Source organism: Zophobas morio, unplaced genomic scaffold (assembly GCF_036711695.1).
Source record: "Zophobas morio isolate AGI-343-1 ecotype UQ-CSIRO unplaced genomic scaffold, CSIRO_AGI_Zmor_V1 ptg000011l, whole genome shotgun sequence".
Classification (NCBI taxonomy): domain Eukaryota; kingdom Metazoa; phylum Arthropoda; class Insecta; order Coleoptera; family Tenebrionidae; genus Zophobas; species Zophobas morio.
The window spans coordinates 3040358-3054770 of NW_026972116.1; the positions used below are offsets into that span (position 1 = coordinate 3040358).

Genomic DNA, 14413 nt, shown 5'->3' on the forward strand with positions numbered 1-14413 from the left:
AGTTTTCGCATTATTTTTAAAATTGATTGCATATGTTTTTTATAGAAAAAGGAGTCATAAGATGCAAGTGGTATGATTCATGATGTGCTGGTTGTGTTTTCGAAGTGAGAGAGGTTAGGTTGTCAGAAATTTTGTAAACTGTTCTTGTTGTTTTAATTCATCGAATTTCGAAGGATTTAAAGAACTAAACATTTTTTTACACACGTTAGACTTGAAAAAATACAGTGTGCTAAAATATTTAAACACTTTTATTGTATTATCTAAACTATTTTGTTTTCAAAGTCATTGAGCGGTGATGTACAGAAAATTTAGATCTTTTTGGGAAATTCGTCAACGGTCTGTTAAATTCATCTCATTTGAAGAAATCATCGACATTTCCCGAACGTTACTTCCAATAATTCAAAAGCGAAGGTTTGCCGAGCTTATAATGCCACATAAATCCTTCGAGAATTCCTTTTTTTCTCGTTATGAAGGAAGGTAATATTAAAAGGTAATTAGGAGTGTCTTTAAATTTATGGTGCTTGTAATCGGAAAAGAGATACTTACTCAAGAAAGTTGGTGATATCCCGACGGCTACAACGAGACCAGCTGACCCCTACGGTGTCTGCTTCAAAGCTCGGTGTCATTATATGCGAGGTGTTGCCTTGTCTAGCTTTGCAACCGATTTTTTCGGTGTCATGGTACATTCCAAAGCTGCACACAAATAAAATAAACTGGATCTCTATTGAGAATATTCAGTTTGCTCCTGTTTTGAACTCGCAGGTATGTGTAAGTAAAGTTTTGCCGAAAATCTATTAGATCCAATGGAAGTAATGGGTATGCATAATAATAAGATTTCCATCGTATGTAGAACATTTGAATTAGCCAAGAGTAACTTTTATAATTATCTAATTTGTTTGAAGGTACATTCGTAATTGAAAAATAACAATAATAGTAATAATTAGTAATATTAATGTAAGTTTAATTAGTATTATCAAACACAAATTAATTGTATGTCGAAATGCTACTAAAATATGTAAGGTTCATATTTAGCTAGTGACCAAAATAGTCGGCTGTATCAACAAGAAATTGATGCTAATCTAAAATTAACTTGATGATGCATAAAAAACCAATCAGTGGTTATGCAATTCGTTTAAAATTCATTTTATTATATTAGCAATATCTAACAGAACATTGGTTTCTTTTAATGAATGTCTAATTCCATGTTTTTCTGTCGTCTCACAAGTTATAAAATGCAAATAATTACTTAATTACCGGTCTAATCGATTAGCTACTTATGTTCTTAGATAGGTTTGAGATACACAAATTTTCAGCTATACGTATTAACCTTATCCCAATTTTTCAATTTATTTTATTAAAGAAAAACTGTCGGAACTATGTATTTACATATTTCATCTTGAGGTTATAAATTATTTAGTTCCTACAGAAAGTTATTACCTATCTCCAAAGTTTCATCAATAAATTTTAATGGCATGTAGTACTGTTTATTCTTGAGTAATATGTTTTTGATTTGTTTTTTTTTTAATAACGTAATTATGTAGGATATCTATAGTTGCATCAAGATATTTATTGTAACTATTATTTCAGAAACGGTTCACTTAATTTGTTTATTTTTTTTGTTAAGATCGGTCTTACAAAAAAATAATACATCTTTTGAAAATTATACCTGGTCTGATTACAAAATCTAAATACGATTCGCAGGTGGAGGAAGTTTTATGTAAAGCATTAAACATTTTTACTTCCCGAGCGTAAGCTAAGGAAGTATAATAATCGCGTCCATCGGGCAAATTGCCACATCTACATTTTTTCCACGTTTCATTAACTCTAGAGTATGAAAAAGCCGGTCTCCCGTTTCCGTCTGTCTGTCTGGCGTCTGTATTCATTTTTATTAAACATGTTATCTCCGAAACCACCATTGTTGTCAAATTTTGTACGTCTATTAGAAATGTCATGTAGATGGTTAAACGCTAACCAAAATTTGAGTAATCCTCCCCACCACCAAAGGGATGACGTCGTCTCCATAATTTATAATTGTATTTTTTTTTAATTCTATAAAATAAGATACTCCAGCACTTGTGGTATGTGAGTCCCTGTCGAACAATCACCCTAGACATCCACATTTTCGGAAAAAAAATCAAAACTGTATAACAAAATTTTGCAGTTTAACTTTGAGACTGAAAAACCGAATGCTCTCAAATCTTGTATATATTTGAAAGTCATGGTAATCATGGTAAATCGTTAAGCAAAATTTATTCGTTTATCCCCTCCCAAAAAATTGATGAGGTTATTTCAAAAGTTTGCCCAATAAATCCTCTGAAATATGTAAAATCTTATAAATGTGTACTTGTGGTTTATCAACGCACTCATAGTTTTTAGAATTAGGTATACAGGGTGACTCAAAAAATTAAAGAAAGCGTTAACTTATTTTATTGATTAAATCAGGAACTGCACAACCGAATACTTTAAAATCTTACAGAAGTTTTAAACTTATCGTAAGCATGGTAAATTTTTAATCAAAATATATCGGTTTATCCACCTCAAAAAATGATGACGTCATAAATTTTGTCTACTAAATCTTATCCAAAATGTGCAAAATATGATAAGTCTATACTTGTGATTTATCACTGCATTAAAAGTTTTTAAATTTGTTATAAAGGGTGACTCATAAAGATCAATGAACAAGTCAATTTATTTCATTGATTAAATCAGGAACAGCTCAGTCCGAAAATTTGGGAATACAATACTGTTGTCATTAGTGTTACACTGCACCTATCCAAAGTTATACATATACCTACTTGTGTTTGCAAAAATGTTGATGACGTCATCACAAAATTTTGTGAAGGAAAAACTCATTTGAAACGTGAACGCAGCACGCTTCTTTACATTTACTTTAACGTTACATACATATCTTTATTTGAACTTATAAGGGTTTTCATAAAAAAATGTTCGCATAATAAAATTTTAATATTTTTCGAAATAGCTGGATTTGTATTATTATACTACAGGGGCCAGCGAAGTTCTCTCGAAATAATCTTCGACCAATTTTTTTATGAGTTTGCTCCCAATTTTCTAAAACCTTTTATATTTTCAATAAATTGAAATTTATAATGATTATTATCCCAAGAAATATTATTATAATGTTTGTTGTTTTCCAGTCGTTTTTAAAGAACACTGGAAATCTTAGGTAATACTGCACACACAAAAATGTGTTCTTTTGACAAAATTACCCTATACTTGAACAATATAAACAATCCTTCAAAAAAACACAAAACTACAGTAGTCTGTTTTTTTTTTTAACTATTGTAATGCTGTATTTTCGGTGTTATAGGGGTAATAAACGTTACTATTATAGCGCACTGAGCGATCGAAAAGATTTTAAAACGTTTCTGTGTTCCAGAATTTGAAATATCTAAAAGACGTATTTATTCTGCGATTGTTTTGAGGGCCGTTTATAAAATAAATATTAATTCTTGTTTCGGTTATTAGTAGTTTGCTTTTAATTATTTATTTTATTAATCAAGAGTACATTTAACGGTTTTTTATTTATAGCCAAGTTCAAAGTCGAATTTATTATGTATATATCGTATATTAAATTTACCACCTAGCAACACCAATTAAATTGCTTAAAATTCATAAAAACAAAATTTTGTTAATATTGCGACATCACTAAATCAATATTAGTGTGTTACTACAATTTTTGAACTAGTTTGTTATGTAGTTTATTAAATACCTACAAATTCTAAAATTTAATTTCGCAATTTTTTTAATATCTACTATATATTAAAATGAAATAGAGATTATTATTAAAGCACTGGCAGAGTAGCATGTTTATGTATAAAGTAAAATTTTATGAAGAAAATTTTGGGAAAATTGTCATCACTTTTTTCTGAGAATAAATACACGTAGTGTAACATTTATGATGATAATATTGTGTTCCTAAAAGAAAAAAAAATGATAAGCCAGTTTTGACTCAATGAATAAAGCGAAAAAAAAATGAAAATTTTACTTTAATCATTATCATCATTCAATTTTATCATCTTGTTTAAATAATTCCAAAGAAAAAATATACTACTATTTTCAAACACACACAACATTGGACTGCTGAGAATCTTTGTAATAAGTCATTTAATACTGTTTGGACATGAAATATACGGAGAGTATAATATAAATGGATAAAATTTAGTTCATATTCTGTAATCATTAAAGTTAGCTTGGGGCTTTACCAACATTTTAAAGGGGGCTGTTAATTCTACAAGTTCATTTTTTTATGATAACCCGCATATATACAACTAAGGACATGATCATACTATATATAAAATAGTAAGGTACAATATAAATTTCAAGCAAGATATATATACACATTTCGTAAAATTTTGAAATCACGTTTTCAAAAAATTTTTAGTGGGGAGACAGATAAATATTGGTTAATCTTTTACTATCTACACGATAATATTAATCTACGTAAGATTTTACAGTAATCACTCCAGGAGCTTTTATTTGTCTAGTAAATCATCAATACAGAGAGACAGACATACGACAAGCACCCGTAAACTGTGAAACGTACAGAGAAAATATGAAATTAGACGTTCGTTCGTTGAAATGACTCTCGCTTACATTAGATAAGTAAAAAATCATTTTCCATCGTCGCTTGTTGAATAAAAAGCTTATACATATGTAGTGCAGTTTATATGACGATAAAAGTCTGAATTTAATTAGAGACGAGCCATTAACTCAAGTACTATAACTAATCCAATAAAAGCAGTATGCTTTCTAATGTAATGAAATGAAATACTTTTAAGTGACTCTGTGTAAAGTTTGTAACATCAAAGATCGCATCTAATCAGTGTAAAATTCAAAAGTAGAAAATATACTTTTGCAAGTATCATCATGATCATCTAAACAATCGTTTTACATTTATAATTTATTTGTATTTGATTTACTTGCATACACTTGATGATAGATCAAAGTAAAGTAAAAATTTAAAACAGTGTTATGACTGCCTGTTGGAAGGGAACATCTATTGTTAGTATAACATCAGGAAAAAACATCACCCTTTCCATCACCACACAAGAAAAAAATTAATAAGCCTAGTATCGCACAAATCAATACTTACTTATGTCCCATCTCGTGTGCAATGGTGTGAGCCAAAGTGATCCCATTATCCTCATTAACGCTGCAACTTCTGCTACTTTTACACATTCCAGCAACATGGGCAACTCCGAGCGTATTACAAGGAGCATTTTGTCTGGCACAAATATCCTTTCGCGTGATGAGAATGGCAACATCGTGGTGATGTGGGTGAGAATCGTTTCCAGGATTTAAATTTTTCTGCCATTTACAAAAGTTTTTTAAGGTCTGATCTGCGTTGACGCTTACGTTCAGTTCCGGTTCCGACAGAACATCGTCTATTAAAATGATTTTTACTACAACGACCTTTATCAAATTGCCTATACTTGGGTCCATGTAAAGGGACGACACCTTCGGTAAAAAATCACATCAATTTTAACAACGCTTAAAGGGATGGCGGGCGATAACTTATGTAGACAGTGAGGGCTTTAAAACTGCGCATCAAAAGAAATATCTTGTTATTCCACAAGGTTGTACTTATATAAAGACGTGTTTGTATTTATGTAACAGAAACTGGATCATAGGTGAGTCACTGAAACTAACTGATCTTGATCAACATCTATTTTTTTGTTTAATTTTATAAACTTTAAAGTAACTAAGTTTAAAAGATAATATTATATTATTTCTAAGAGTTAAATAACTTATTTTCATATAGATCTCTTTTAAGTGTTCGTTGATCGAAAAGTTTATTCTAACACAGTTCTAATCTTGTACCTATATAATAAGCATTGGTTTGGAAATTATAGATTGAGCTTTATATTTTTTATCACAAAGTAAATGCTTATACTTAATCAGTACCTTATTTGTCAAAGAAGTGGTGCAAAAACTGAACAAGCTTGTAATAACTCAAGGTTGATAACAACATTTTATTGTTTATAATTTTTGTAGTATGTATATATGTCGCTGTAATTATTGCGACTTTAGGGTACGATCCCTGAAAGATGAAAGTAATCATAATGATTTATCATATAAATAAAGTCTCTTCATTACATCACGTGGCTAATATCCAACAAGGAAGTAAGCACTGTTCTACTGACTAAATTTGCGCACAAGTTTGGCGAATTTTTATTTCTTAGAAATGCAGTTGTTATTCCATTAATAAAATTGGCTAAAATAGTGACTGTATGAATTACATCTTAGAGGCTTCTGTGATTATTTAGTTACCAGATATTCAACAGTTGTTTTACAGGTATTATTTCCTTGTAATTGAGGATTCTGGACTAAATTTAACAACGAGATTGACAAATACCATCTTATAAGACTCGAATAAATGTACAAATTTAAAATTTCCATAAAATGCATTTTGGTGAAATCTAATTATCAATTTATTTGATAAAAGCAAAATAATATGTTTAATGAAAAAAAAACTATATTACGTCATACTGACACATTCTTAATACACTCAACATTTTTTAGTCCACAAATCTATAAATAACTGAAAGAAATAATTTCAACTGCCGCCAACTTCTGGCGAATACTGGAAGATGTCGATGCGTGTACTGTTGCAAGTGGCCTACTATATGTGATAGTTGATAAATTAAGAGTGTCTAAAAAAATTTCAACTGTAGTCTCGATCAAATTTCGCTATAAAGTAGGAATTTTAGACAATGTTTGCAAATTTTAATAGTTACGCAACTCATTGTCAGTCGTACTTTTCAGCATGTACACATTTATATTTTTTTGGCAAGTGTTGTATTTATAATACCATATGATCGAAAGTCGAATGTGCTTTGGAATTTATTAAAAAAAAGGAAGGATAGTATTTAAATGAAATTCGTATTTTTAGAAATTGTGAACGATATTTACTAATACATTGTTGTGCATCAAAACGTCCAGGACAGAAAGTAATGGGGGCTCACTTTCAACCTGTCCAGAATATGCAAATGAGATATTGTTATGGTAATTATTCGTTTTTTCTTAAACAATGTGTAGAATGGATTAAGCTTTCAAAAGTATGGTCATGCGCCCATTCACGCCATTTAAAATTTGATAGTTTTGACATTTAGAGATAAGAATACGGCGGCGATTAGCAGCGAATCGGCACATTTTTAAAATTTTCTCGAAATTACTAATCTAACGACAAATTCGATGCAGTCATCTTCAAGTCATCAAGTCGTCAATTTACATTTCATCGGAAATGAGAAGCATGATATGCTCCTTTGTTTGTAATTTAATAATGTTAACTTTGACGTAATAGTTTTTCCATTATCACGTGATCACTAGATACTTTAAAGAGATTGAAAAATAAATTGCATGTAGTTAACACTCTGTATTTTCCAAAATAGTGTTATTAATTTTTTGAAAATTTGAAAAATTCATTATGTGCATTTTTCGATATGCATGTATAAAGCTTGATTAATAAACATGTTTTTATAAATCATGTACCTATCATGTTTAATACGAGATGGATTATGACTTACGAGTATTAAATGTTAGGGAAAGGAGTATGTTACAGTGTGTTCCAAAAATGATTTGCAAGCTAGATAGTACTTATATAAAAACAAGTGGATTCTGAATTATAGATAAATGTCTCTTGTAAACAATTTCTCCAAAATTGTTAAGAGTTTAATTGCTAAGCAAATATAGTCTAGCACTTAATTACTGAATATAAACATGACTTTGTATTTGCAAGGTATGTAAGCGTTTGTTGATGTGAATAGTTTTAAATCTCACCCTATTATGTAGGTCAGTCAAACGGACGCTGTGTTATCTAAATTTAATATATTTTATGATATAAATTATTATCATTGTGTAGAAAAGACAACGATTAAGATAATTTTTGACTATCTAATATAAATAGACCGCTTAATTTAAAGGAGCAAAAATTGTGCACATCGGTAATAACAAGTTTGCTTTTACTGCTTTTGTTAGAACCATCTATGATCCAGTTGCCGTTAATGATGAGTGTCCCTCAGATATTCCAGACAAAAACATTATACTAAATTTTCAACCTAAATAGGAAAAGATATCATTTGCCAGAAGAAAGTGATAACTGTAAGTTTTAATGTTTGTCTTATCATCTCGAGAATAACAATTAAGTAGCTCTTCATGTTCTTGAATTTTAACGCGCAGTTTATGTCTTCGTGAAGAGAGGCGAGAGCTGTTAATTGCTAAAAACTCTCAGCGCCGATAAGATTTTCCGAGAGAATAAAAATGTCATTAGCAATTCATAATCTGCGTTAAAATTTCGGTCGCTTATTGACGAGACGAACTAAATTATTTGTCAATAAAATCGATCATAAAAATTTTATTATGAACGAATAATAAAATAAACTTTTCGGGTTCTTAGCGGTAGTAATTAGCACAGGTATTCACAGAATCGAGATTATGTGAAATAGCAAACTTTACGAGCAACTAAATTGCAAAAATGTTGTGAATAAGCAATAAAACGGGATGCTGCAATTCCCGTTGGCTACAAGAAGAAATGCATGTTCCTAATGAATAAGTAATTGAATGATTACCATGTTCATGATGGTGAGCAAATATGTCTCTATATCGCCGTCTTCGTGAAATTCTACCATGGTGGGATCCGCCACGAGCAATGTCTCCACATACTGCGGTGTGCTAACCGAGCGCCTTTGCCTTCCATCAACTTTCTTATATTTATGTTTTTTCATTTGTGACTGGTGTACGCTCGGGATATCAATTTTATGTTTATTTTTGTGCTTTTTCTCTTGCACCTTCACTTTTCCGAGCTGTTTCTGCCATTCGAGTCTAGAAAATCGGAATTATTTATTATTTCCTTAATTACTAAACGCGGTGATTCTTACTCGGCCATTTTTTTCGGTTCGCGGGTGCCGCAGTCACGAAAGTGCTTCTTTCTTTTCTTTCTTTTCTTCTTTTTCGCATTACCAGACACAACAGTCGATCTCTTATATACGAGGTGGGGGTGGCCGGGATCGATTTGTTTGATTAAGTGATGGGACGGTTCGATATAATATTTACCATGCTCAGTGTGTAACATACCTGTCTTTTAAATATGAATTTTATTCGGGTTGTGGCACTTTTCGGTTTTATTGCTGCCAGCATAGGCGTCGGCATAAAAATTTATGGGATTGGGTATACGAATGTGAAACTCTGAAACCTCCAATGAGATTTTAGTTTTTCGGACGACGAAATTTATGCTTATTTAATACACACAGTTTCATATTTTTAAAAGGACACATCGTCAGGTGTGCAAGGAAAAGTGGGGGATACTTCATATTTGCGTTTTATAACTGTGATGGAGCATTTATACTATATGGGTGTGCTCGTTTAAACATCAAATTTAATAATTTTGTTAATCCAAACACGTAATAAGAGTCTATGACATCAATAGTAATTCTATCCCCGAGTGTTGATTTATTTGTTGTAAAAATTTAGAATTAAATTTAAAGCAAACACAAGGTGCATGAAAATTCTAATAATGTTCACGATGAAACCATCTACAAAAATTATCTTCAGAAATTTTCAATGGTGTGATGTAAGCAGTGTTTCTAATACTATGTGCAGATTTTCAAAATAAGTAAGTATATTTAATTTTTACAAACTATAAAAATAACGTTTATTTCGTATGTTCTCTAATTTTTAGTATTGTTAGATCCAAACCAAAAAGTAGAGTTGGATCAAAAATTTTTCATGAATTTGGATTCGTAGTGCAAAACCGAAATCCCTCCAAAAATATGGACTTATGTTTATCTAGGTCACATCAGCAGATCTTAATCGGGAAATTTATTTAGGTCCGGATGAGATCCACATCGTCTGACTGTTGATGTGATCCAAATTAGTGTCCATATATTCGCTTTCTTTAAAATGTATAATAGTTAAAAGTCTATGTTATTTTAAGAAACATATATACATGTGACACGATTTTTTAAACTACTCCGAAACAGAAATAAAGTATGTTATAGAAAAATGTATGAATTCACATCCATGAGGAAGCCGGAGTCAGATCCGCCGTAAACTTCCGAGTGTAGAACATCATTAGTGCCATGCAATTATACGCCTACTTATTATGTCATATCTACGTTAAACGTGTTAATTAATTTGAACTTGAAAACATGCTGACAGAATAATATGAGATTTGTATAGACAAAAATTATTTAAAAGCACCATCCGATTTAAATTAGCTGTTGAGATCACATGATATGTGACACATGTGTTTCATTATACTTACTTAATATGTTCTACGTAAGTCGTAATTTTTTTTAACTGATGTACTGATTTAATCAAAATATATTACATTCTATAATAGACAAACAGCATTTTCTCTGTCTAAATGAAAGAAAAAAAAAAGTAAAAATTTTAACTACCAGCCTAACAAAAATAGTTTCTGAAATTAATTAACAGTATCATTAAATTCTGTGTGTAGGTATAATATACACGTATCAGAATAAATATATGTGCAAAATTTAATGAAATGCATTCAAGTAAGCATTTATGGGTTACGGAAATACATTGGAAAATTTTAAAACAATCCACTACTGAAAAAAAATTGCCAGTATTTTAAAAGAATCGCATTTTGCTTTCCCACTTTACCTGACACCAAATATTGCATTATCGATATAATCCGAGGTTTCTCGACCAAACTAGTTAATGTGTGAATTAGGATTCGTTTCTCTGGTCATGACTGTTGCCGACGCCAATGAAATAAACTCACCAGTCCATTACATGCCGAAACAGCTACCCTGGAATTCGGCTGGCCATGAACAATGCCTTGAAAATGACAGTTTTTGGATTTATCGCTCGGTTTTGATCTTGAATGTGTGTCTCTTTTTCTTCTCTCGACGACGAGAGCTGGAGCTAAAAAATTTCGGACCGGTTCAAGTATCAATAGGTGTTCTCTATCATGTAGGGATATGTTGAAGTGCACCTGACCGTCGTCGTGAAAACTTGTTAGGTTGTGGGAAATGTAATCGCCGTTCGGAGACACTTTCCGCGGAATTGTTTCATGAGCTTCAGATGACAAAGCGCCGCTGTATAAACCTAGAACAGAAACAGTGTTTTATTTTTCAGCTCTTGGACGAATTCTCGAGAGTGATGTTTGAAGTTACAGAGCGAATTTTGAAAGGAAGGAATGTGTTTTCAATAAATCTGTGAAGTTATTTACATAGAACTTCGCTTGTCTCAAGGCACAACGTAAATGGCATGCACAGGAGATATTGTTCTGTATAATTTTATCTAATAATTATTTAATATAACGTTATAAACTTTTTGAAAATAATAAATGTATTCATTTCAATATTTACAATTAAGTAAATTTCAGAAATTAATTTCAGGTGTTTATATAAGACGAAATATTTACACTGCCGTGGCGATGAACTGGCACAGAAATATCGAGATAACATTAATTTAGGCATTTCATTGCATTTCTCTACGCTTCAAATAGAGAAACCTCGAACTGAGTGTGTTACAAAGATGTAAGTGACTTTTTACTTCCTGAGCGTAAGTCAGGAAGTATAGTAATCGAATGCATCAGATAAATGGCCATTTTTATGTTTTCTCGACGTTTTTATAGTACGAAAAAAGCAGTTCCCCGTTTCCGTCCGTCTGTCTGTCTGGTGTATGTATCCATTTTTATTAGACACGTAATCTTCGAAACTGCTGGACCGATTGTTGTCTGATTTTGTATGTAAGTATATTAGAAATATGTATCATGCGGACGGTTAAACCAAAATTTGGCTAATCGTCCCCAGCAACAATTTGATGGCGTCATTTCAATGAATTGTATTTTAAAATGATTTGAATGTTATACAAACATATATTCCTATACTTGTAGTGCACGAATCCGCTTTCAGTTTTTTCGCTAAACCTTCAAATTTTCGCAAAAATATTTGCACGGTATAATCACGTTGTATTACCAACACGGGCTACAAGGCTTCGTAGCGTAGGGGATTTCTAGGAGAACTGCGACCTGCGGTCGTAGATTCGATGTCCGCCCTTTCCTTTTTTTTCTTGCACTGGTAATGCGCTGTGACTAGTTTTATTTTTTGCTATGACTGGAATTATCGATGTTGATGAGAAGTTTTTTATTAGTCTAATTAAGAATGAGTCACCCTATTTTCTCGAAAATGTGAGAATACACACGTCTTTGTATAATAATGACAAAATAAGAATGAGAGTCATTCGGGGTAACTGAGCGCAGCGGGTAAGTGAGCGCACTCCTTTTATCTTCGGAGCAGAGGCGAGGAGTGACATTATGAGTTTCGTACGATTGAAAATGCCCACGTGATATACTAGTTATGATTTGTTACTGCGACGCATGACCGCCTATTCATTTTTTTTTTTTAATAAAAATTATATTCGCTGCATTAATTAGTAGTTTTCTGTTATGATAAAATGTGTTATACCTACATTCCTGATCCAGAAACGGTAAGTTAGTTTTTTTTTTTAATTAAGAATTTAATTACGTCAAATATTACGAAGAAATTTTGAGGTTATATAACATATTTGTGTTTTTGTAAACAATCCTTTGAAATTTAACTCCTGGATAAAGTGTGCGCAGTGCATATTCTTTGATAATTACTCAATTAATTGATTAAAAAGCAATAATAATTAATCTTATTCATTGATCAAATGACTGATTAAGTAAGAAGCTTGTTAAACTGTGCGCATGCATATTCTTTGATAATGACTCAATGAATTGATTAAAAAGTAATAATAATTAATTATATTCATTGATCAAAAGACTGATTAAGTAAGAAGTTTGTTAAATTTGTTTAGTTTAAATATAGAAGCGTCTCCGAATACAAAATATATTTTAGGGTAAAGAACGCCAAAATTCTATTGATTTAAAATAAAAAGCTCTTTTATTTATATTTTCTTTATATTGACTTTATTGTTACAAGCTCAGGACGTGTACTCACCTACCCCAAGTGGTGTAGGTAATTACCCCATAAAGTACGGGTCAAGTGAACGTATTCTAACTCGATCTCTTTATTTTCTATTTGATATTTTAATAATGTGCTTTTCAGTTAAGTTGTGAATTTGATTTTAGTCTAATAAATGGTCAATCAAAAATAAATACTTTTATTTTCCTAATTCTTATATTTTATACACAGTGCATCTACAACGGAACCGGAACGACTCTAATATTCAGAACATTATGTTCGATTGTCGTTTAATTAATAATAATTTTAAACAAGGGGCTATTAATGACCGAAACAAATTTTTGGATTGATAATTCTGAATTATTAGTTGTAATCTTAGCATGTCAGTTCACAATTGTCAATTTTGGCATGAGCGTGCCTGAAAATCAATGAGAAGATGGCAGCTACAGAATTGGTGTTTAAAACTTCAATTTGACATCAGGTATGCCATCATAAAATTTTAAATATGTTGACAATCTGACAAAAAAAATCACCAACATTAATAGTCACTCTGTATTTACAAAGAAATTAACGTTGTCAAGGTAGATTATATGTACCTGTTTTTGGATTTTTCGGGCATTATTGAAAACACTACTGCAGTAGCTGATTATTATTTATATAACAACGATGTGCAGAATCGATCATGTTTGTGTTGTACTTGTTACCTATTCGCGTTGAGAAAATTATTACAAAAGTTGACTGAAACTTATACGTCAACTAATGACAGCAAACAAGTGCTCGATTAGTTTTTATAATTTCATACGCCAGACATTAATGCCGTGTCTCTTGTCTGTAAACACGAGGTACCTATTGGAATTTAAAACTTCATAAAGTCGAAAAAAAAAATCCACTCATGTGCATTCTTACACAAAATGCAGCTTTTCATCATCCTTTCTATTTCTCAGCTGAATTTTATTATTTCTAAAAACACTTGACAATATTTTATAGTTTATAATAAACCTTAATTTTTTAAGCCAGTCATGAGCACCATCAAAAGTGATAATAAATAAATAATGAAATATTGCGTTACAAGTAAAACGACTTATATATGTATTTGATATAATATTTAAAATATAATTTTTTAAACACTGTTATTAATTAACATTGTTTAAATTAAATATACCTAGCGATTTCGATAATGTATTCCAATTTAACACTAAATGTTATGTTCTCAAATTTTCAAGAAATTCATTAGAGATTCCTCTTTTGTAATGGCCAAAAAGATTAATCAGTTCAATATTAACTTTTTAAAAATACTCTGTTAACACTTAAAAAATAATAACTTATCAACTAGTAAAAATTACATTACAATATACAATCGTGTAGATGTAGGTTGTATGTGTTGGGAACGATGTTTACTAATAATATTAATTGAGATGAAGACACCGTGTTATTACAACAGTGAGAAATATAGAACGGAAATATATGTTCATTGTGTT

The 14413-nt window shown here is 31.0% G+C and overlaps 1 protein-coding gene across 2 annotated transcripts in view; it reads right to left on the reverse strand.

Annotated features, from left to right (window-relative positions):
• LOC135126679 (A disintegrin and metalloproteinase with thrombospondin motifs 7) overlaps nt 1-14413 on the reverse strand; it is a 175381-nt gene that overhangs the window by 69870 nt on the left and 91098 nt on the right. The window contains exons 3-7 of one of the 2 annotated variants that reach the window (XM_064052747.1): nt 10766-11091; nt 8898-9097; nt 8589-8841; nt 5114-5478; nt 547-693 (exon numbers count right to left, since the gene is read on the reverse strand). In XM_064052747.1, the coding sequence (XP_063908817.1) occupies nt 547-693; nt 5114-5478; nt 8589-8841; nt 8898-9097; nt 10766-11091 (1291 nt within the window). The remainder of the gene's footprint in view (nt 1-546; nt 694-5113; nt 5479-8588; nt 8842-8897; nt 9098-10765; nt 11092-14413) is intronic. The other variant, XM_064052748.1, reaches the window with a different exon arrangement.